Source organism: Emydura macquarii, unplaced genomic scaffold (genome assembly GCF_026122565.2).
Source record: "Emydura macquarii macquarii isolate MOO-44397 ecotype Brisbane River unplaced genomic scaffold, CSIRO-AGI_Emac_v2 contig_1386, whole genome shotgun sequence".
NCBI classification, from domain to species: Eukaryota; Metazoa; Chordata; order Testudines; family Chelidae; genus Emydura; species Emydura macquarii.
The window spans coordinates 1,942,489-1,964,327 of NW_027131523.1; the positions used below are offsets into that span (position 1 = coordinate 1,942,489).

The following is a 21,839-nucleotide window of genomic DNA, read 5'->3' on the forward strand; positions in this document are numbered from 1 at the left end:
GCATCCAATAAATCCTCGTGCCCCATAGCTCACTGCTCCCTGTGGTCTGTAGGCCAGAGCAGGAGGGCAGCCTGGCCCCAGGTCCCCACTGTGGGGGAGTGCCATGGCCCCTTGCCCCCATAACCTCACCACCACCCTCACCCCAGCCAAGGGCAGCAATCAAGAATGCTGGATTCTCGTCTCAGCTCTGGAGGGGGAGGGGGGCTGGTGGTTACCGCACGGGGGCTGCGAGCCAGGACTCCTGGGTTCTCTCCCCAGCTCTGGGAGAGGAGCGGGGGCTGGTGGCTACCACAGAATCCTGAGCACCCCCAAAGCCACAGAGAGACTCATTTATTAAGGGCCAGACCCTGATTGGGGGCAGGGGTAGAACGGCCCAGCCCTCACCGCCCCCGCCCCCATTGTGCAGGGGAGTGAATCACTGCAGGAGTCCATGATTAGAGTCCAGAGAGTGTGCAACCACAGAAGGGGGGGAATCAGCCCCCTCCCCGTCCAGGGGCAGCAGCTCAGGGCTGCATGCGGATGGCCCCGTCCAGGCGGATCACCTCCCCGTTCAGCATGGGGTTCTCCACGATGCACTGCACCAGGTGGGCGTATTCTCCGGGCAGCCCCAAGCGGCTGGGGAAGGGCACCTGGCGTGCCAGGAACGTTTGCACCTTCTCGGGCAGCCCTGCCAACAGGGGCGTAGCGAACAGACCTGGGGGAAGAGAGACAGTGCGGGGGGGACTGGCTCCCGGCTTACAGATCCCCTGCTTCCCCCCCAGCTCTGCCGATGCCCCATAAATCTGGCCCGCAGCCCCCCTGCTACTCTGCAGCTCTGCCAGTGCCCCTCACTCACAGCTCACAGCCCCCCTGCTGCCCCCCTGGTGCCCCTCAGTCCCAGCCCACAGCCTCCCCGTTCTCTCAGCCCTGGACTCCCCACACCACGCCAGGAGCTACGCTGGAGTTGGTACCTGGGGCGATGGTGACGACGCGGACCCCCATGGAGGCCAGATCCCTGGCGATGGGCAAGGTCATGCTCACGATACCCCCTTTAGAGGCAGCGTACGCAGCTTGACCCACCTGTGTGACAAGCAGGGCATTAGCTGGGGGCTGGGGCACAGGGACATGGCCAGGGGAGAGAGCCCCCAGCTCAGCCCCCTGCCCCCTTGGAGCACAGCCCCCCAAGAGCTCACCTGGCCATCGAACGCAGCCACGCTGGCCGTGCTGACGATCACTCCCCTGTGCCCATCGGGGTCCGGCTCATTCTTGTGCATCTCAGCAGCGCTCAGTCGGATCACGTTAAAGGTGCCGGCAAGATTGACCTGGGAGACAGACCAACCAATGGGCCCACCCCACCCTACATGCCCCCTCACACATCAGCCCCATAGGCCCATCCAGCCCAGTACCTCCCCCGCCCCCATGGTCCCCTCTCACCACCACGGCTTTGGCAGGGCAAAGGGCAGCGGAGGGGAGGGCTGTGGATGGGGGTTGGAGGCAGTGGGGCCCCCCACAGCCACTCACGTTGACGACTCTCTGGAAATCCTCCAGTCTGTGCGCAATGTTCTTCTGGGCACTGTAGGTCTTGACAGCCACCGCGATCCCGGCGCAGTTCACGGCCAGATCCAAGCGCCTGAACTTCTCCTGCGCCAGGGCCAGGGCCCCCTTCACATCCGCCTCCGACGTCACCTGAGCCGCCAGGCGGGGAGGAGAGGTTAACCCACGTCACCTCCACACCAGACCCCACTGCCCTCCCAGAGCCAGCGATGGAACCCAGGAGTCCTGGCTCTCAGCTCCCCGCGCTCTAACCACTAGACCCCAACTCCCCTCTCGCAGCCGGGGATAGAACCCAGGCGTCCTGGCTCCCAGCACACCCTCCTCCCCACAAACCACTAGACCCCACTCCCCTGCCACAGCCAGGGATAGAACCCAGGAGTCCAGGCCCCCCTACATCAGCCGGCGCAAAGATGCATTGCTCCCCCAGCGCTTTGGCTACGCTCTGCCCGTCCGACGTCGGCAGGTCCACGATCACCGCGCTGCCTCCCTGCTGCACCAGGCGCTCAGCAGTGGCACGGCCCAGGCCGGAGGCCCCACCAGTGACCAGGCCAACCATCCCCTGGGGGCAAAACCAGAGAGGGGGGAGTGAATACAAAATATCCTGAAAACAACCCATAGTTTTCATGGTCTCTCCCAGACCCCCCCATCTCATGTGCACAATGGTCTTTCCCTAGATCACCCTCCTTGTCTGTGCATAAAACCCCTGAAGCTTGCACATAATGGTCTCTCCCTACCTCCCCCCCACCCCCCCCCCAGTCGGTATAATGGTCTCTGACTAGGGTCCGCCTCACGAGCATAATGGTCTCATCCAGGATTCCCCCCTTCTAAGTGTGTTATAGTCGCTTCCTAACTCCCCACCCTGGAATATAATGCTCTCTCCCTCAGCCCTGCTACTGCACAGAATGGTTCTTCCCTTCGATTTTCCCCCCTCCCCGTGTCAAATGGTTTCCCCCTCTTCCCAGGCTCATCATGATACAGCCCAGCTTCGCTCGGCCACGCCCCAGTAACGGGTTCTCCGACCTACCCAGACTCCCCCACTCTGTTGTGTATAATAGGAGACCCTCGCCCATCTATCACCCCTCTTGTTTGATGGTCTCTTCCATCCCATTGCCTCGCCCCCGTTGCGTAGCAGGGCTCTCCCTCCCAGTGCCCACGTGGGTAGGGTAGACCCGCCAGCCCCTACTGCTAGGGAAAGCGTAGGGCCTTCTCCCAGCCAAGTCTCTCTCCCCTCCCCCCCGTTCTGCAGCATGGTCTCTCCCAGGCAGGCACTACCCCCGCCCCGCTGGGTACAATGGTTTCTCCCGCCGACGTGGTCGCAGCGAGTGACCTCCAGCCTTTCCCAGGTGTGGCGCTGATGTATAATGGTCTCATCCGGCCATGCCTCCCCCCGCACACCGTGTGCAATGGTCTCACCCCTTCCCCCCCTCCCCCGCGTCAAGCAGCGCAGCTCCCCGCCTGGCTCCCGTAGCCGCCCCCGCCTGTTACCTTCATGCTCCTTAACGCCGCCGCCATCTTGCTCGTCGCGCCCCCTCCAAGCCCCGCCCCCTCCCACACGCACAGGGGCTGGCCATGGCCAATCAGAGGCAAGGCCGCTCTTAAAGGGGAAGCAGATGCTCGGGCCGCAGCTGGGGCTATAAACCCGAGGAAGGAGGGGCCCTTAAAGGAGAAGGCACAAGGAGGCCGTCCAGGGAAAGATGGGGGGGGGGGAAATAATCACCAGCGATTAAAGGGGAGGGAGGAAGGGGGGTCCGGACTGCTGGGTTCTCTCCCCGGCTCTGGAGGCAGTGGGGTCGAGTGGTTAGAGCAGAGGATGGGGGCCCAGACTGCTGGGTTCTCCCTCCCCCCCCCCGGCTCCGGGTGAGCAGTGGGGTCTAGTGGTTAGAGCGGGGGGGGGGGGGACTGGGGGCCAGGACTGCTGGGAGGGGAGTGGGCAAGTCGGGGTGTGTCGGTTTATAACTTTCCGCGGCCCCCCCAGCCCCGTCCCCACCCCAGGGGGCAGAAGGGGCTATTTACATTTATTGATACCATCGTCCTTCACACACTGCCCGGCAAGGCCGGGGGCCGGGGTCACCACCGCAGGGCAGGCGCCAGCATCGATCTAGAACCCAGCCACGGTGCTCCAGGGCTCGAGAGCCCCCACACGTCAGGCTAGAAATGAGGGACACTGCTCTAGAACCAACCCCCCCTCCAAACACCATCCTCCCCCCCCAGAAGAGTCCAGATCGGCTCCAGGACCCCAGAGCCACCCTAAACCTTGCTCTCACACCCACTCCATCTAGCCCCAGGGCCCCCCTCTCCTCCGGCTCCAGAGCCCATTCGTCTCCACGCCCCACTTCGCTCCGTCACTGCAGCGCTGCTCTGGATTGTTTAACCCCCGCTCTAGAACTGTGGTAACGCCCTGCTCTAGAACACCCACGCCGCACAAAGTCTCACTCGAGAACAGGCTGGTTTCACTCCAAAACACTTTGATGCGTCCGTGGGCACCTAAAGTCAATTGTGCTCTAGAACACATTGGCCTTGCTCTAGATCCCCGAGGTCCCGCGTTCCGACTCTAGAACAGATCTTTCAAATCTGTCTAGAACTCACTCTCATTCTGTTTGAAACCTCGTTGTAGAGCCCAAGGCCGGTCACGTTCTAGATCTCCCCGCTCTGGAACCTGCCAAGGTTGTTCTAGTACTCTGTCCCAGCCGCAGGGGTCCTTTGTCAGATTCCGTCAATGTCCTGCCACCCCCAGAGAGGATACGCCCCCAGCCCCTGCCCCGGGGGGTCGCTGAGTCCAGCAGTCCCTCTGTCCAGCAGAATGGGGCGGGCGGGAGGGGGCTCAGTCGTCCTCCATGCCCCCCACGTACTGGCAGACAGCGTCGTAGTCCAGCGCCAGGAGGTCCCCATCCTCAGTGCCCTGCAGCTGCACCAGGGCCTGGCTCCGCTGATGGTCGCGCTGCAGGATCTGGCCCACCTGGGGGGGGAGACAGGAAGCTCCCGTGAGTGCTGGGGGAGAGGGGGCTTCTGGGAAGAAGGGCGGCTGCCTAGGGACTCTCTCACCAGGGAGGGCTCAGCTAATAACTTGGGGTGGGCAGATGGGGGGGTTCAACCTAACCCAGGCTCCCCCCACAGCACTCACACCCTGCTACCCTGCCCAACGTTCCACTCAGCCCCCCGCAATTCCTCCCCCTCCACTACCCTCAAGGATTCTTCTCCCCCACCCCCAGCCTATCCTCCCCCCACCACCCCCACCAGGGAGGGGCTTAGGGGTCACTCACCTTGCCAGCGTGCTCCCCCAGCACCACCATCACCCTGTCCGCAGCGCCCCTGGGGATGACCGTCTCTAGCATGGCCTCCTGGATGTCTGGGGGGCAGGGAAGGAGATGGCTCAGTGCCATACAGTGGGATCCCTCCCCCGCCCCAACAACCCACCCCACAGACGCCCCCCTGGCCTCTCCAACACCCCCCACCACACTGACACAGTGGTAGTCCCCAGACCACCCCGTCACCCACCCACTGCACTCACCTCTCCTCCCACACAACCTCCTTACATCACGGGGGTCGGACCCCCCCCGGGAATTAGCCTGCCCATGGAGTTACCCCCTCTCCCGACACAGCCATGGGGGTCACGTGCCCCATGGATCCATCTATAGATCCCCTCACACACACCCCAGCCGTGTCTCCCCTGCCCTGCCAAACACATGCTGGCCCTTCTAGCATCCCTCCCCCCCCGTCTGGGGTCACCCTGCCCCCCACAACACCCCCAGTCACATGCCCCACATCAGGACATATTCCCCTATAACCTCCCTCAGGGAATCAGCCCCCTCTGCCAACCAACCCTGCCCACAGGGGATCACCCCAAACAGGACTAGATCACACTAGAGGTGGGAAATGAAGCAGGGCTGGGATATGACAGATCGGGGCAGCCCCCCACCTACCATCCAAGACACGTCCTTCCTCTGTGCGGCAGACACAAGTATCTGGGCTCAGCACGTCCTCAATCAGCATCTAAGAAAGGGGGGGGGGGGCAATGAGACATGGGGCCTTTCTCCTCTAGGGGGTGCCGGCTCCCATCTGACCCCAGCGCAGGAGGGCTGGCTGGCTTGAGGTGGGGGGAGGGTACCTTGGTGTTATAGTATTTTCCCCGCTTGTAGAGCTTGTCCACGAAGCGAACCCGCAGATCTCGCTGCAGCCAATGCGGGGCGCTGGAGGACGACGAGCCGCGGCTGCTCCCTTTGCTCTGCTTCACCGCACGGGCATCGCTGCGGGGAGAACAGGCGGTCAGGGGCGGCCCTGGCACCAGGGGACGCTGTGTCGTGAGGAGCCAGGATTGCACCCTCCCCTGGCTGTCGGGGCAGGCGCGGGGGGACACAGTGCTGGGGGGGGCTTGGCGGGGAGGGAGGGGGCGCCGTGTTTCGTCAAGAAGGGCATTCGAGCTGCCCTGACACCAGGGTGGGAACCCCGGCATCCAGGCCGCACCCCAGCAAGGGGGAGTCCATTTTGCCTTTCTAAATCCACCTGTATGGCTTGAATCAGAGACAAGAATCAGCTTCACTTCCTGCCCTCAAGGGCAGCACCGTCTGTCACCCACCCCAGAGGTGGCTGCATCTCAGCGTCGGGAGAGCCGTCCCATGCTGTGTTATGTGTGGCTGTTCCCCAGACGCCCCGCCCAAGAGGTGGCTGCATCTCAGCACCAGGCGAGCCCTCTCAGGTCTCTACCTCTCCAATTCCGCTGGCTGTTTCCTCTTTCTGTCCTTCTCTTCCCCCTTGTCTTGGCGTCTGGCGTCTGGGACGTCGGTGGCTCCATTTCTCTGCTTCTCCTCTTTTTCCTTCTGGGCTTTGCTAAAGCAGCCTGGGAAGGGGATTGGAGCAACAGATGGGGGGTGAGGGTCTGTGATAAGGTGGGGAGCTGGGGGGACCCCCAAGCAGTCACGTGACTCACTCAGATCCTTGGCGTGTCTTTCGTACTCCTTCTGGGTCACAGCTCGCAGGCCGTGCTGGCTGACGGTGACCATCTTATCCCCGATGGCCAGTTTCACCATCGCCCGGGCGTTATCGGGGTCTACGCCCGCAATCTGGGGGGGGAAGACGACAGGAATGAAGCATGGGGCCTTTCCCCACTAGGGGACGCTGGCTCCCATCCAGCCCCAGGGCAGGGGACTGGCTGGCTCGGGGGGGCAGGGAAGGGGGGAAACTCACCTTCCCATAGAGGTCCTTGTGGGGCCCAGCTGCGATCAGCACGGCGCCCCCTGCCACCAGCCCCAGCGGCTCCTCCTCGCCCCCCCGGCGCTCCTCGCCTGGCTTGGGGGGCCGCCGAGGGCCGGCCACCTGCAGGTCCTGGATGGCCGAGCGGTCGGCTCCCAGCCCCAGCCCTCTGGGGCGTAGCTGGTGCTCCAGGGGCTTCACATCCCTAAATGGGGGGGCAGGGTTATTTGGGGACCTCCTCCCAGAATGCATATCTACCCCCCGAGCTCTGCTACCTCCAGCTGACCTATGTCCCCCCCCCCACCCCAAGCTGACCTTTGACCCCCATCAGTCTACGGTCCCCCCCGTTGGTTTATAACCCCACCCAAGCTCTCCCTGCCCCGCCATCTGACCCCTCCACCTCCTGCCTCCCCAGATCTGACCGCTGATCCCCCCACTGATCTGGATCTGTGCCCTTCTCCCCACGTCAGGCCTCTGCCTCCCTCCCCCACGGGGTCACTCACTGCTTGAAGGTGCATCCAATGCCCTCGCCCTCCTTCCAGCCCATGCCCCTCAGCATGGCGATGCCGTAGGCCTCCACGGGCACCACCTCGTAATCCGCTTCCGTCGCCTGCAGGGAGAGCGAGCGGCGTTAACCCGCGAGACCACCCGCCGCAGGGCCATCGGGGCCGAGCCGCAGGAGGGGGAGGGACGGGGGCCTGTTGGGGGGAATGCTCTCACCGACTCCGGCCGCAGGCTCACGTCCACCCGGCTGCCGTCCTCGTACCCGTCAGGGACGCGATTCTGCAGGAGCAAGGGAATGGCCAGGCTGGGGTCGGCCTTGGAGCCGCTCTCCCACCGTTCCTGGGACTGCCGGCACTCTGCAACGCACAGGGAGGGGGGCTAGTGGTTAGAGTAGGGGGGGGCAGGGAGCCAGGACTCCTGGGTTCTCTCCCCGGCTCAGGGAGGGGGCCTAGTGGTTAGAGTAGGGGGGGGCAGGGAGCCAGGACTCCTGGGTTCTCTCCCCGGCTCAGGGAGGGGGGCTAGTGGTTAGAGTGGGGGGGGGGGGCAGGGAGCCAGGACTCCTGGGTTCTCTCCCCCGGCTCAGGGAGGGAAGGGGGGCCTAGTGGTTAGAGCAGGGGGCTGGGAGCAGGACGCCTGGGTTCCCTGCCGCGCTCACCCTCGATGATCTCCCTCACAGCCTGGGACTCCACCCCCTCGTCCCCCGGCCGGTCTGGGGGCCCCGCCGCGGGCGTCTCCGGCTTCTTCCACTGGTTGCGCTGGATCAGGGGGACGACAAGCACCTGGGGGGCTGGGGCTGGCCGGAGGCTGTGGGGAGAGAGGAACCAGCCCCTTACTGGGGGGTACCTAGAATGGGCCCCGCCCAACTCCCCGTGCCATGGCTCCTCCCACTGCCATGCCCCACCCCCATGGGCCTGCCCCACAGATGGCCCTGACCCCAATGGCTCCACCCATGTCCGTGGCCCCGCCCCCAGACACGCCCCCCGGCCCCTCCCATTGCGCGCTCGCTCCCTCCCATGCGCAGGCGCACGAGCGCGGCCGGCCAGCCCCGGGCGCATGCGCGCTGCTCTCACCTGCGCAGCTCGCTCCCCTCCACGGCGCTGACGAAATCGGGCTCCGGGGCGGCCCCTCCCGCCCCCGGCTCCGCGAGCCGCCTGCGCGCGGCCGTGCGCGTGAACCCGAACGAGACCGGCCGCGGGGCCGGGGGGCCGCCCGCCGCCGGGCCGCCGTCCGCCGCCATCTTGCCGCCCGCCGCCGCGCAAGGCCTCATGGGGGGTGTAGTCCCGCCGCCGAACTGCCTCATGGGGGATGCAGCCCCGCCCCGCGAACTGCCTGATGGGAGATGTGACCCCGCCCACCCGCACTGCCTGAGGGGAGCCGTGGCCCCGCCCCCCCACCTTGCCTCATGGGAGATGTAGTCCCACAAACCCACAGTGCCTTATGGGAGATGTAGTCCCACAAACCCGCAGTGCCTCATGGGAGACGTAGTGGGGGGTTGACTACAGCTCCCATGAGACACTGCGGGGCTGGGGCCTATGGCTCCTATGACCCCCCTACAGCGCCCCCAACTGCCTGGGAGCCCATGGCCCCACTCCAGCCCTGCACGGCCCATGGGGAAGGTGCACTGGGCTGGGATCCTGGGGACCCCCAATTCCCTCCCTCCCCCCCCCCCACACACACACGGCCCATGGGCAAGGTGCACGGGGCTGGGATCCCGGGGACCCCCCCCCCCCACACACACACACACACACGGCCCATGGGCAAGGTGCACGGGGCTGGGCGCACCAATGCCCCTCCCCCGCCCTCACTGCCCACAGGTCTCGGCCTACCTAGCTCCAGGTAGCAGCCGGGCGGCCCCCCCCCCCCCTGCCGCCACCTCGCCCGTCTGGCCTGCCAGCTGCCCGGTGCCTGGCTGGGGTCTCCTCAGGCGCTGAGCCTGGCGGTGCCCGCGGGGAGCAGACGCGGCTCAGCGGCGACGGCGCCAAGGTGGGCGTCCTGCCCTCCACGCCCTGTCCTCGCTGCCCCCATCGCCCGCTCCGGGTTCACGCCCGCGGGAGAGCCTGGGGGCAAGGACCCAGCACGGTCAGGGGCAGGACTCACCCCCCCCCACGCCCCGTTCTCCTGTGTGGATCCGAGGGGGCCAGCGTGTCCCCGACTCATCTCCAGGGAATGCGTTTGGGGGCTGGGATCCGGCCCAGCCGTCTGGAGCGTGGTTCCGTGAATGCCCCATGACAGCCAGAGCATGTCACGTCTTTCACACCCCAGAATCATCCCACGGGTGCCCCACAGGTGGGGGGCAAAAAGTCTGGCCACTGGGACTCGCTAGGGGCCAAAAGCCGTTCCACGTTTTGTAAGCGCACGTGAAGTTTGGAGGTGGGGGAGCAGGTGTCTGGATCAGCCTCCCCCCCCCCCCCGAAGGCAGGCAGTTATTAACCCCTGCACACCCCCCCCCAACACACACACACACAAATAGCACAGCCAAAAGCCCAGCTCCAGCCACTTTCAGGCTCAATGTGCCAAATTGACGTTAGCATCCCTGTAATCCACCAGAGCCCACTCCTCTCCCAGAGCCGGCGAGAGAACCCAGGAGTCCTGGCTCCCAGCCCTCAGTTAGCCCGCTACCTTGTGCGGCCGGGGTAAGACCTGGGTTCGAACGGGCGTCTCTTTAGGGGCGCCGCACGGTGCGTTATAGGGCTGGGGACTGAATTTGCTGCCCTGTTCACACACTGAGCCTCCGTAACAAAATCTGTATCACCACATTCCTCTGATGATTAATTACTAGCTGCCCAGGAGCTGAATCAGAACCAGCACCCCCCGCCCCCAGAGGAAAGGCCCCGTGTCCCATATCCCTGGGTGTGGAGGTGGGGGGGAGATTAGCTGCTCTGGTCTCCGATTGGCCGGCCTTTCTGTCCATCTCCCTCTCCCCCCCTAGCCTAGCGACAGGAGGAGGAGGTGGAGGTTCTAGGGACAGCAATTCCCGTTGCCTTGGTGACCCCGTTGCTAACCCAGGCAGCATCGGGTACCACTGGGGAAGGGAGGGGGTCTGACGGGGGGGGCGGTCAGAGCAGCGCTGGAGGCAGGGGCCACCCCAAGGTAAGGGACCCCCCCCAAGCTCAGCCCAGCCAGCAGAGACTGGGCGGGCGGTAAGATCAGCTGTTAATTGGATTATCCAGGCTGCTGGGGGGAGGGGGGGATATAGCGGCTGTGGGGGCGCGGAGGGGGTTGGATGGAGTGGGAGGGGGATCGGGGGTGGAGCTGGGAGGGACGGGGGATCCTAAGGACACGGGGTGGATCTGGGGAGGACGGGGATCGTAAAGGCCTGGGGCAGGGGGGGGCCCATAAGGGAGTGGGGGTCAGGGGTGGATCTGAGGGGGGGGGACACAGGAAGATCCTAAGGGCCTTGGCGGTGAAATGTAGGGTGGATCTGGGGGGGGGATTCTAAGGGCCTGGGTTGCACATGGGACAGGGCAGGGCGTGGGGGGAGGTTCAGCTTCTGTCTCTGGGGAACTTGGGAGTGGGGGAACTGGTGCCCCGCAGCTTTCCCCTTCCTGCTCACGATCCCCCCCCCCCCCACCAGAGATGTTTCCCCTCCGTTCCCTCTCTGATCTAGAACCAGCCCCCACCTGCCCTAGGGGAGCCCTCCCTCCACAGGGGGGCTATTCCTGGGTTCTCCCAGCTGTGCAAAGTGGGGGATGCTGGCATCACCCTTCCCCCGTTTTCTGGAGCCTTCTCCCACCTTTGACCCGTCAGATCTAGGCTCAGAGCATTTTCCAGAGTCTGTTCGAGATCCCCGAGCGCTGTCCCCTTTTGCGAGACGGGCTCCCCCCCCCCCCTTCGTCCCTGCCCCTGCGTCAGCTCCTGGGCTCCAGACCCCGCAGCCTTCCTGCCGGGGAGCTGCGAAAATGCCCCCAACGCGCTTTGTAATCCAGAGCCGCCCCTCACGGCCACCGCAGGAGCCCCTCCGCATGGCCAGGCCTGGCCCAGCGTCTCCCCCGGCAGCCGGGACCCGGGCGTCCCTCCACCCCAGAGCCTCGATTCTCGTCCCTGGGCTCCTTCCTCCCAGCCTTTGTCTCCAGCGTGACCCTTCTCCCAGGGCTGGGACCCCAGGGCCTGTTCTGCCCCCCTGGGCTGCAGCCCCCTAGCACAGAGGTCCCACAGCTGGTCTCTGCCCCGGGGAGCAACCCCCTTCAATGTGCCAGGCCTCAAGGACCAGCCCAGTCCCGCAGGGGCAGGTCTGTGGCCTTCAAGACCAGGCCAGAGGCGCCGGCGCTCCCGGCTTTCCATTCCCTGCGGCAAATCCTCACCCGTGCCGGTATTGGGCTCCCTCTCTTCTCCCCCCCACCCCGGGCCAGGCCCCTGAGTCCTTCAAAAAGCCCCCGTTCCCCAGCTCCAGCCCCAGTCCTGCCTGCTGGGGTCTCCCCCTCTGCTGGGGGGGGGGGGTTGCTGGATGAGTCGGCGGGACCGGGGGGAGGGTGGCTCGTCTTGCTTGGGGTCACGGTTGCTGTGGGTCGGTCTCGGCCCGTTCTTTGCTGACCCTGCTTCTTCCCCCCAAGCAGCAAGATGACGCCCCTACCTCCTGCCTCTGGCAGCGGCCGAGGAGCCGATGGAAACCTCGTCCCCGTGCCAAGCCCGGAGGGAAACTGAGGCAGGCGGCGGCGGCAAAAATAAGACGGCGACGTCCCCCTTCAGTCCAGCCCTGCTCGCCGCCCGCCCCCACCCAGGAGAGGATCGACCGTTTCCCGCCCCGCGCACGTCCCGCGTAAGCCATTGCGCTGCTCTGTGGCTAGAACCAAAAGGCGGCCGCCCCTCCCTCAGGGCCTTAGAGTAGAGCAGGATCCTCAGCTCCTGCCGGGCCCCCTTCCTTGGCCAACGTCCTCGCCCCACCTGCCGGCCTGCCCCTGCCCAGGGGCCACTGCCGGATCAGTTCAACTCAGATCCCCCCCAGCTGCGGCCAGCTAACACCAGGATCCGCTCAGCGCCTGGGTGGGGTACAGACCCCCCCCCAGCCTGCCACCCCTCCCTGGAAGAGTTCCAGGTGGGGCTGCAGTTCTAGGTCACATCCCTGGCAAAGGGGCTTCTAGAGTTGCCGGCTCCCCCGCGGGTTCTAGAGCAATGGGATCCCCCCATGGGGCCTGTAGCCAGATCTGGACAGAGGGAGACTGGGGGGGGGGGGCTGCGGGGCAGGCGTCTCTCTTCCCCTAGGCTGGTTCCGTGGGTCAGCCCTGCCCCCCCGGCTGCGGGTTCTCCCCCAGGGCACCTGAGCGCCTCGGGCAGGCGTTGCTGCCAACATCCAGACCCTGGCGCACGAGGAGCCCAAGCTCCCCCCGTGCAGCCCAGAGGGGCTCGGGGGGGGGGGTGATGGGAGAGGAGACCTGCCCCCCTGCACAAACAGGCACGTAGGGTGCTGGGGGGTGCCGTGCTGGGGGGAGTGGGATGGAGGGCTGGGCAGGGGGCGCTCTCCCCTGGCAGGTGAGGCCGGGTGGTGCCGTGCTGCAGGCCGTTTCTGTGCTGCGACTGCCGACCTGCGCCACCCCAGAGGCAGCTGCATCTCAGGAGGTTTGAACACGCCTCTTCTCTCTCCTTAGAGGGCTGAGGCAGCCAGCGCCCGGCAAGCAGAGACCCCCATTGGGGACCCCAGAGCCAGGCCCCCGGCTGTGCCATGGGTGGGGCCGGGCCCCAACTCCAGCACTGGGGGGCGGAGCAAAGTGAAGCCTGCGGAATGAGGTGACTCCGGGCCCCTTCCCTCCTCCCCGGCTGCGGATTCTGGGGTGGGGGGCAGTGACTGTGGTCAGAGGGGGCGGGCACAGCTGGGGGTGTTGAAGATGTGGGGGGGAAGGGGATGATCTGGGGCTAAAGGGGTGCAGCTGGGGTGGGAAGATACTGGGGAGGCGGAATTGGGGGGAATCCAGGGGGCCAGTGGGATGGGGGAGGGGGCCTTTGGAAGTTCCAGAGGGAAGGGGGGAGCTGTGGGGGGGTCAGGAAAGGAGAATCTAGGGGGAGAAGGCTGCCAGAAGAAGGCCCCCCCCCGAATATTCAACCCCCCCGTCTCCTTCCCCCCCCAGCTACAGCACCCACCAGAGCCCCCACGTGGCTCCTGAGCCCCCAGTCCCGGCAGCAGAGACAGCACCGGTGGCTGGAGGTAAGTGGGGGAGGGGGGCACTGCACCCTCACGACCTATCCCCTGGCTATGGGGGGACCCCACGGCCCCCAGGTTCTGCCCCATTAACTCTTCCCTCTCTGCCCCGCAGTGAACGTGGTGGTGGTGGTGGACGGCAGCTGCATCCTGCAATACACCCATCGTGACGCGGCTTGCCGGTGCCTCTGCCGGGGGGACACCCTGCTGACCCACCGGCCTCCCCCCTGCTATGGGGCCACCCTCCCCCGCAGCCCGCCTGCCCCGCCCGCCGCCGGGCCCCGCCTCTCCCGCCGGGTCCGGGGGCTGGGGGTCCGGTGCTGCGCTGAGTTTTGCCTGGGGGAGGAAGAGGAGTGGGCGGAGCGGAGGCCCCGGCACCAGGGGGTGCCCCCCCGTGCCCCGCCGGCCGGCCGGCTGACACCGGTGCCCCTGCCCCGCAGCCCCGGGGGGCCCTGGTTTACGGTGGAAGCGCCCGAGGACGGTGGCCCGGGGGCCCGGGTGGCCAGGATCTGGGACCGGGGGCACTGCCCCCTGCTGCAGGAGGGGGACCTGGTGGCCAAGGTGAACGGGGCCGACGTGAGGGGCCTCGGGCCCCAGGAGGTGGAGAGCGTCCTGCAGCAGCACACGCGGGCCGGGGACGTCATCCTGCTGGTGGAGCGGAGAGGTAATGCAGGGCGGCAGGCACTAGGGGGTGCTGATGGGGGGGGGGGGCACCCCGACGGCTGCAATTCCTGCCTGGCCCACTAGGGGGTGCTGGGGGGGGCACCCCGGAGGCTGCAATCCCTGCCTGGCCCACTAGGGGGTGCTGGGGGGGCACTCCGGCGGCTGCACTTCCTGTCTGGTCCACCGGGGGCGCCAGCTGTGGGGTAGCACCTGGTGGCTCCAGACCCAGCAGGGGGCGCTGTGGGGGAGTGGGGTGGGGGGGGGCTAGTTATGGGGGGAGCTCCCAGCCTTTCCCAGCCAGGGGGGCTGTGGGGTGCAGGTAATTTTGGGGGACCCTCTGTACTTGTTGACCCCCCTCTTTACTTCCCCTCCCCCCAGGTCCCAGCTTCCACCGGCCCCCCTGGAGCATCTGTTCTCCATCCCCTCCCCCTGCCAGGATCCCCCCCCGGTGGGGGGGCAGGCGGGTCCCCAGGGATCAGTGGGGGCCCCCCATGGCGATACCCTGGCCATCACCAGCTTTGTGGGGCCCGAACCCCGAGACGTGCTGCTGTGTCCGGCCCGCTGCCATGGGGGGGAGGCCCAAAGGATACGACGCCCCCAGCTCTCCGGGGGCCCCGGTGAGCCGGGGGGCAGCGTGGGGCTGGATGGCAGGAGAGCAGGTGAGTGGGGAGGGGCATGGGGGGTGTGGGGGGAAGGGCTGCAAAAGGGGGGTGGGTACATGGAGGGGGGGGAAGTGAATGTGGTGGGGTTGGAAGTGGGGCACAGGGGAAGGGTTGGGGGAGGGGTTGGGGGCACTCTAGGGGGTGCAGGGGCCACAGGAGGTGGTGGGAGTAAAGGGGGGCCGGGGGGATGATGGCGGCAATGTGGGGGAGGGGTATATGGGGGGCTGCAGGGGACGGGGGGGGGAACTCACCAGGAGATGGATTTAGGGGGCAGGGCGACTCCTGGGTGGGGGGCGTGAGGAGGTTGCCTTCCCCCCAATACTCCCACCTCCCCCCTTCCTGAGCCCCCCCATTGTCCTGGCACAAGTGACCCCCCCTTGTGTTCAGCCCCCCGTCTCCCCCCCCCACACACACAGGCAGGTGGGGGACCAAGTGGGGGGACCCGGCTGCTGGTTCCACCCCATATAGCGCTGGAATTTCTCCCCCCCCAGCCCTGTGCCCCACAGTGACCCCTGCTGGGAGGTGCCTGGAGCTCGCTCCCCCCAGCTCCCAAGGGGTTAACTCACCCCCCCCCCCCACGTCCTTGACTTTATCAGCCCAGCTTGTTTGTCCGGGCAAAGGAGGCTGGGAGGAAGGCGGCCGAGCTGGGGGGGGTGCCGTGGACACCCCTGCCCCACGCCTGCGCCCCCCATAGGAACCGGGGGGCCTCCCCACCCTGCCCCACAGCCAGCCATGCTGCACAGGGTCCAGGCCGTGCTGCGAAACGTCCAGGGTTTGCACTGTTTACCCCCCCCCATTCCCCTTACCTGTCCCCCCCACACCCTTCTCCGCCTGGCCTGGTTGGGGGGTGCGGTGGAGGGCTGCTTTCCAGGGGGGGCTCTCCCCACACATGGGGGGGAGCAGAGGAGAGTGTGGAGGAGTCACTAATGTTGAGCGGGTGGTTTTGGGGGCAGGTAGAAATGGGGGGGGGCTTGAGAGTGTCTCACCCTACATGTCCCTCCCAGCCCCCGCCCCACACCCAGAGCCCGACACCGCCCCACACACACACTGCCACCCCCATGGGGACACTCGCCCAGACTCCCTCTGCCCCACACAGAGTCCTTCTGCCAGCCCCACCCTCTCTGCCCCCTCTCCCAGCACCCTCTGCCCCACACACAGACCCCCTGCCCCATAGCCCTCTCTACCCTATCCCCCCACATAATCCCTTCTCACCCCCGGGCGCCCCCATCCCACCCCCAGTCTCCCCATGTCCCTCCACCCCCCCACACGTCCCTTCTTACCCTAAAAGCCCCCTCTGCCCCCCAGTACCCCTCACTGCACCCTCCACACACCCCCTGACCCCCTACAACCAATTCTCCCCCCCCTCCCCCCCCCCGGTAAATATTGACCCGATAAGAGCATCAAGCTTCAAAGCGGGGGGGGGGAGGAGGAGGAGGGGGAAATGTGGGTGGGGTCCTGTCCCCAAGAGGGGTGGGGCTGGTATTTATGGGGGTTGGGGGGCTGGGTTGCTGGGAGGGTCAGTGCATGGGGGGGGCTCTGCTTTCCACCAGGGCTTGGATGGGGGCGGAGTTGGGTCACCCAAGGGGGGTCCGTGCGTGGGAGGGGGTGGTTTCTGGGGAGGTTGGGGGGTTCAGTTCACCGGGGGGTATTTGGGGGGAGCTGGCACCCCTCCCCCTTCACTGATCCACTACCCCGCTCTCTCTCCCCCCCCCCCAACAGGTGGACTGGTGCCCCGCCCCCGGCGCAGCGGGGACCCCCCCGGCGGGAAGCATCCGGAAGACGGGGGGCTCCTGGCCAGGATCCCCCACCCCGAACTCGGGGCCCTCTTCCGCCAGGCCGGGGCCAAGGTCCGGCTGCGAATGCTGCCCCCCCCCAGGGACACGGGTGAGTGCCCCCTGCCCCCGGCTGGGGAGGGGGAGATGGGGGCAAAGAGGGGTGGGTGGGGGAGGGGCCAGAGGGGGAGCAGGCCCCTCCCACACATTGACCCCCTCCCCATTCCCCCCCAGTTGCCTCCAGTGACCTGGACGCAGCTGAGATTGAGGTGGAGGAAGGAGCTGGGAGACTGGGGTGCCGGCTGCCCCAGCCACAGGTAGGGGAGGGCCAGCTGGGGGGGTGGATATTGGGGGAGGAGAGGGGCAGCGGGGCTGGCTATGGGGGGCTGGGAGCCTTAGGGCTAAAGGGGGGTCCCAGCAGGGCACTCACCTCCCCTCCCCCCCTTTCCCAGTGTCTGTCAGCCCCCCGGGACCCCCACAGCTACTCGGTGGAGCTGCTGCGCGGCCCCCTGGGCTTCGGGCTGAGCCTGCGGGGGGGCAGCGAGTACAACATGGACATCTACGTGCTGGGGCTCATGGAGGGGGGGCCGGCCCAGCAGAGCGGCAAGATACAGGTACAGGATACAGGGGGAGGGATTGGGGGACCCGGGGCGCTTTCCCTTGGCACTCAGGGTCAGGCACTGCAAGGTGCCGTGGGGTAGGGGGCTGGGCAGGGGGTGATCTCCCCCAGTAGTTGGGGCAGGCGCTGTGGGGCAGAGGGGCTGGGCAGGGGGTGATCTCCCCCTGTAGTTGGGGCAGGCTCCGGGGGGGGCACTATGGGGCAGCAAGCGCGGCAGGGGGTGAGCAAGGGGCTTTCTGCCCCAGCTGTTGGGGCCAGGCGCTGGGTGGTGCTATGGGGCAGTAAGTGGGGCAGGCAGAGGGCTCTCTCCCTGGCAGTGGGGGCCGGGGCACTCTGGGCTGTAGCTCCCCCTGTGGCGGTGGCCGGTACTGCAGTGTCCGTCTCTGGGGCAGGTCAGCGACCAGCTAGTGGAGATCAATGGGGAGCCCACGCTGGGCATGACCCACGCCCGGGCCGTGGAGCAGATCCGCCGTGGGGGCAGCCGCATTTGCCTGGTGCTCAAGAAGGGCAACGGCTTCGTCCCCGACTACGGTGAGTCCAGCCCCCTCCCTGCCTCCCTGTACAGCAGGGCTCCCCCCCCACCTGGGGGAGATGGTATTACCCCACCCCATGCTGCCCAAGGGAGATGGTAGGACCCACAATAATATTCCCTCCCCCCCCATTCGAGATGGTATGACCTACTGTGAGGGCCTTTTTCCACTCTAAATCCTAGGGGAGATGGTGCCACCCATAGCGTGCTCCCCCACTTCCTGAGGCAATGGTATGGCTCACCCTTTTCCTGCCACCCCACCTCATATCCCAGAGCAGATGGTACAACCCCATAGTGACCCTCCCCCTGCATTCCTGGGGAGATGGTACGACCCTCCTCCCCCACAGTGACATCTGCACACCCGGGTCCTGCCTCCCTCTAGAGATGGTATAACCCACAGTGACACCCTCACCACCCCGCAGTCCCTGGGGAGATGGTGCGACCCATGGTGGGAGCAGTAGCAGATGGCCCAGTGCATGGGGGTCAGTGGGGGTGGGGGGCAATGTATAATAGCAGGGAGCCGATTGGCCCCACAGCCCCCACCCTGCCCCTCCCCCCAGGGGGGTGTCTGAATGGGGGCCAGGTTTTCAGGGTTCAATACTCATCCCATTTCTCTCCCCCATTTCCACCCCTTCTCCGGTTCCAACCCTCCACATCTCCCCCTTCTCGGCCCCCCACACCCCTCCCACCATGTCCTCTCTGCCCCCCATCCCTGCCCATCTGCCCCCCCCCTTCCTGGGTCCCCCATCTGTGCTGCCCCCCCCCCCAGTGTTCACGTGCACCCCCCCCACAGTGACACCACTCTGCAACCTGGCGTTGTGCGTCACCAACTCCCGGCGGGGGGAGCCCTGCTTCTGCCTCGTGGGACGGCTTGAGCGTGACTGGTGGGTTGCCCCCCCTCCATTGGGCCAGATCAATGGGCCAATCCAGCTCTTCACACCCCCCCCACCCCCACTGGTCACAGCAATGGGCAATTCCTCCCTGCACAGGCCAGAGCAATGGACCAACCCAGCCCCCCTCCCCCCAGATCAATGCAGTGGGCCCATCCAGTCCTTCACCCAGGTCACAGCAAAAGGCAATTCCTCCTCCCCCCAGCTCACAGCAATGGTTCAATCCGGCCCCCCATTCCCCCATCAAAGCAATGGGCCAATCCTGCCCCCCTCCCCCAAACACTAGGCCCCTTTCATCTGTTTGTTTAGCCAATCCTGACAAGACCCTCCCCGCCGCTCCCTAAGGAATCTGGGGTTCAGTGCTGTTTCCTGGGGGTCTCCCCAGTGCCAGAAAGGTGGGAACACCCCACTCTATAGCAGGGATACAAGTAACTCACCCTCTCTGTTCTTGACCCCCAACTGTAGACCCCTAACATTGAGCCTCCTGTGCCCCACAGACCATCCTCCCACCACAAACCCTGCTTTACCCCTCCAGAGACCCCCCCACACACTACAGACCCTACCCCCAAAGTTTCACCAGACCCCCACTGTTTTGTTTAGCCAAGCCCTCCGATGCTGGGGACAGAGAGACAGGGGGCAGAGGAAAACAGGGGGTTGTTCCCGGGGGGGGGGGGGGGCAGGACCCCAAGGAAGCTATCCCAGGGTAAATGTGTATGGGGGGGTTCCTATGTTCTCTGGGTCTGATCACCTCCCACCCCCATCTCATCCTCTCTCCCCTCTCCAGACCACGAATACATCCCTAGCCCTACCAGGCCGGACCGGATGCCGGAGGGGGGAGCAGCACCAGGCAGCTGGAGAGCAGACCCGGCCGAGGGGTCTCCCTGCTGGGGAAGGGACGACAGGGGCTGCCTGGAAGCTTCCCCCAGCAGTGCCAAGCGAGGATCCCACCGCTCCCACCAACGCAGGTCCCGGGAGCGGCAGGGCCCAGAGCAGGGCCAGCCACCGTCGGGGCAGGCGGCAGAGGCTGGGAAGGGGGAGCATGGGTCCCTCTCCCCCCCGAGGGAGCAGGTCTGGAGGGGCCTCTCGGACCCAGCCCCTGGGCCTTGGCTGGTGCCCAGCAAGGAGCGCCTCTCACGGGCCCTGAGGGGGGTCTGCATGGGGGAGGGGGAGGATGACAAAGGGGGCAGCATGGAGTGGGGCAAAGGTGGGGAGATGAAGAGGAGGACCTAGTCCAGCCCCACCCAGTGCCAGATGTTCTCAGTGCCTGGGAGAGTCCACCCACAGCCAAGGCAATGGTACTGTCCACGTCCATCTGGCTGTGCAATGGTACCTTCCACTCTCCTCTCCACCCCTCCATCTAGGGTCCAGCTATCTAGTGGTACCTTCCATTCTTGTTCCCCTCCCCATCTTGACTGCAGTGGTAGTGGCTACTCAACTCCCCTTCCCATCTGGGCAATGCAATGGTACCTTCCATTCCCCCCTCCATCTGGCCTGTTCAGTGGTACTACCATTCTCCCCCCTCCCCTCAGCTATTCAGTGGTACCATCCTCTCCTGTCCCCTCCGTCTGGGCTGTGCAATAGTACTTTCCATTTGTGTAGGGGGGAATGTTCCCATTTATAATCTGCAGTGGTACCTTCCACTCTGCCAGTACTCCTCCCCCCCGGTCTGTGAAATGGTACTGTCCACTGGTCCCCCCCTGTGCTTGGTACTGATATTGTCCACTGTTGGTAATTTTGCACACTCCCCCCCCCCATGTCAGGATTGCAATGGTAGTTTCCACTCTGCTGCCGCCAACACATTCCACAGAGCCACACGTGGACTGACCTATTCCATGGAGGGGGAGGAAATTGAGCTAATCCATTCCATCTGGGGGGGGCCTGCTCTCCCTGCATAGAACAATGTCAGATGGCCCAATCCATTCCATCAAGAATGGGGTGAGAGTCCCCACATGTGGCTTGATCCACTCCCTGGATAGGGGGGTGGAATGGGCCATTCCATTCCACCAAAAGGAGACGGAATGCTCCAGCACAGCTCATGACTCACAAAGACTGATCCATTTTAGGAGGGGGAGGTGGACATACTCCACAGAAATTCACAGACTGACCCATTCCATGGTTCTGGGGGGGGGGGTGGATCAAACCATTCCATCAAGGTGTGGGGGAGATGGAAAATGATTGATTCTGCTCCAAAAGGGGTCCTTTCCCAGGGGATGGGAGATGATCTAGGGAAACGGGGGTGTCCAGGTCTCACATGAAGGTGCTGCAGTTGCCTTGGTTTCTGTCTCCATGGAGACAGTCTTTATTTAAAATGAACAACTCCCTCCTACCAGCAATGAACAATTTAAAATAAAATAAAAAAAAAACCAAAGCGGTTTGTGGTTGTCTCGCCTGAGTCATTCCGTATCACAGCAGCTGTCTCAGACATGCACTGCACTGCACTCCACAGAGAGAACCCAGGAGTCCTGGTGCCCAGGCCTCCCCCACTCTAACCACTATGCCTCACTCCCCTCCCAGAGCCCAGGATAGAACCCTCAGCACCGGCATGTTATCAGCCAGCCTCACCTAGGTGCTGGATTCCAATGCTGAGAATTTGTCCCCTCCAGGAGCTCTTCGCCAGGAGCATCCCATCTCCTACGGAGCACTGGTAGCCTCCCCCGGACCAGGGGCTCACTGGCCAATCAGCTGCCAGCCCCCTGGGCAGTTAATGACATACAAGTGCATCCAGCTGGGGTCACTCACTCCCCTTAACACAGCCCATCACATGTCAGCTGAGCCCTGGCACCTGCAGAAACAGGCTGGTTGGTGCATCGCTGGTACAGACTCACCATCCTGGTGGTGCCATCCAGTATTGCTGCTCCTCACAGGGGCCTGGCCCTCCAGCCAGATCATGCCAAGAGCTCCAGCCCATCCCAGCCGCCCGGCTCAGAGGGACAAAACCTCTCCTACCCTCCCGGGCCTGCTCTGGGCATTTCCTTGAGCCCAGCTGCCCCCTCTTTTCGGGTCTAGGATCCAAGTCCTGCCACGGGTCCTTCTCCTGGAAGAGAAAACCCCTGTGTAGTTACCTGCCTTGCTGGTCTCTTCCTACACCACCCTGCATTACTCTCTAGCAATAGCCTGCCTGCCTGCCCTGCCCCCCCCAGCTCTTTATAGAGCATCCAATCCATGACCTGTCCCACCCTGTGCTGACCAGGCCCCGGCCTTTAAAGGGGTAGAGCCGCCCCTTGCGACTTCTTCTGGGAGACGGGGGTTGGGGAAGCATGGGGGGGTGGGAGGAAATGGATGTTGATGATGCTGATGCTCGTGGGTGGGGAGAATGGGGGTGAACATTGCTGGCAGTTGGGGGGCTGGGG

At 65.3% G+C, this 21,839-nt stretch overlaps 4 protein-coding genes across 6 annotated transcripts; 2 read left to right on the forward strand and 2 right to left on the reverse strand.

Annotated features, from left to right (window-relative positions):
• Nucleotides 1–7: 7 nt before the first annotated feature.
• On the reverse strand, nt 8–3,151 carry HSD17B10 (hydroxysteroid 17-beta dehydrogenase 10). 3 transcript variants are annotated; one of them, XM_067552263.1, is made up of 6 exons: nt 3,019–3,151; nt 1,928–2,092; nt 1,501–1,665; nt 1,173–1,301; nt 951–1,059; nt 8–694 (listed from the first exon to the last, which is right to left on the reverse strand). In XM_067552263.1, exons 1-6 carry the CDS (start codon nt 3,043–3,045, stop codon nt 504–506), a joined length of 786 nt encoding a protein of 261 aa, XP_067408364.1. In that variant the 5' UTR covers nt 3,046–3,151; the 3' UTR covers nt 8–503. The 3 variants fall into 3 exon arrangements, with proteins under 3 accessions (XP_067408364.1, XP_067408363.1, XP_067408362.1); XM_067552262.1 differs by lacking the exon at nt 3,019–3,151 and adding an exon at nt 2,861–2,941; XM_067552261.1 differs by lacking the exon at nt 3,019–3,151 and adding an exon at nt 2,806–2,919.
• A 339-nt stretch (nt 3,152–3,490) lies between these two features.
• Nucleotides 3,491–8,501, reverse strand: GPKOW (G-patch domain and KOW motifs). Its single transcript, XM_067552190.1, has 11 exons — nt 8,295–8,501; nt 7,880–8,028; nt 7,441–7,580; nt 7,224–7,330; nt 6,715–6,925; nt 6,458–6,590; nt 6,235–6,367; nt 5,639–5,777; nt 5,454–5,523; nt 4,794–4,879; nt 3,491–4,489 (listed from the first exon to the last, which is right to left on the reverse strand). The coding sequence occupies exons 1-11, from the start codon at nt 8,489–8,491 to the stop codon at nt 4,355–4,357; spliced, it is 1,500 nt and encodes a 499-aa protein (XP_067408291.1). The 5' UTR covers nt 8,492–8,501; the 3' UTR covers nt 3,491–4,354.
• A 4,439-nt stretch (nt 8,502–12,940) lies between these two features.
• LOC137155952 (membrane-associated guanylate kinase, WW and PDZ domain-containing protein 3-like) lies at nt 12,941–15,188 on the forward strand. The gene is made up of 5 exons (XM_067552428.1): nt 12,941–12,945; nt 13,284–13,360; nt 13,470–14,018; nt 14,396–14,634; nt 15,171–15,188. The coding sequence occupies exons 1-5, from the start codon at nt 12,941–12,943 to the stop codon at nt 15,186–15,188; spliced, it is 888 nt and encodes a 295-aa protein (XP_067408529.1).
• Nucleotides 15,189–15,302: 114 nt separating this feature from the next.
• Nucleotides 15,303–20,848, forward strand: MAGIX (MAGI family member, X-linked). The gene is made up of 6 exons (XM_067552234.1): nt 15,303–15,451; nt 16,399–16,563; nt 16,686–16,768; nt 16,904–17,065; nt 17,463–17,601; nt 19,274–20,848. The coding sequence occupies exons 1-6, from the start codon at nt 15,412–15,414 to the stop codon at nt 19,717–19,719; spliced, it is 1,035 nt and encodes a 344-aa protein (XP_067408335.1). The 5' UTR covers nt 15,303–15,411; the 3' UTR covers nt 19,720–20,848.
• The last annotated feature ends 991 nt before the right edge of the window (nt 20,849–21,839 follow it).

Bases quoted from the DNA above. Each gene is read 5' to 3' on its own strand.
- GPKOW (XM_067552190.1), bottom strand. From the start codon at position 8,491: ATGAGGCCTTGCGCGGCGGCGGGCGGCAAGATGGCGGCGGACGGCGGC. The intron at 7,331-7,440 runs GTGAGAGCATTC...CTCTCCCTGCAG, and splicing joins TGAGCCTGCGGCCGGAGTCG to GCGACGGAAGCGGATTACGA. The intron at 6,591-6,714 runs GTGAGTTTCCCC...TTCCCCCCCCAG, and splicing joins ACAAGGACCTCTATGGGAAG to ATTGCGGGCGTAGACCCCGA.
- LOC137155952 (XM_067552428.1), top strand. The intron at 13,361-13,469 runs GTAAGTGGGGGA...TCTGCCCCGCAG, and splicing joins GACAGCACCGGTGGCTGGAG to TGAACGTGGTGGTGGTGGTG. The intron at 14,019-14,395 runs GTAATGCAGGGC...CCCTCCCCCCAG, and splicing joins CCTGCTGGTGGAGCGGAGAG to GTCCCAGCTTCCACCGGCCC.
- HSD17B10 (XM_067552261.1), bottom strand. From the start codon at position 2,904: ATGAGACCATTATACATCAGCGCCACACCTGGGAAAGGCTGGAGGTCA. The intron at 1,302-1,500 runs GTGAGTGGCTGT...TCTGTCTCCCAG, and splicing joins ATTTCCAGAGAGTCGTCAAC to GTCAATCTTGCCGGCACCTT. The intron at 695-950 runs GTACCAACTCCA...CTCTTCCCCCAG, and splicing joins CGTCGTCACCATCGCCCCAG to GTCTGTTCGCTACGCCCCTG.
- MAGIX (XM_067552234.1), top strand. From the start codon at position 15,412: ATGCTGCACAGGGTCCAGGCCGTGCTGCGAAACGTCCAGG. The intron at 16,769-16,903 runs GTAGGGGAGGGC...CCCCTTTCCCAG, and splicing joins GCCGGCTGCCCCAGCCACAG to TGTCTGTCAGCCCCCCGGGA. The intron at 17,066-17,462 runs GTACAGGATACA...TCTCTGGGGCAG, and splicing joins AGCAGAGCGGCAAGATACAG to GTCAGCGACCAGCTAGTGGA.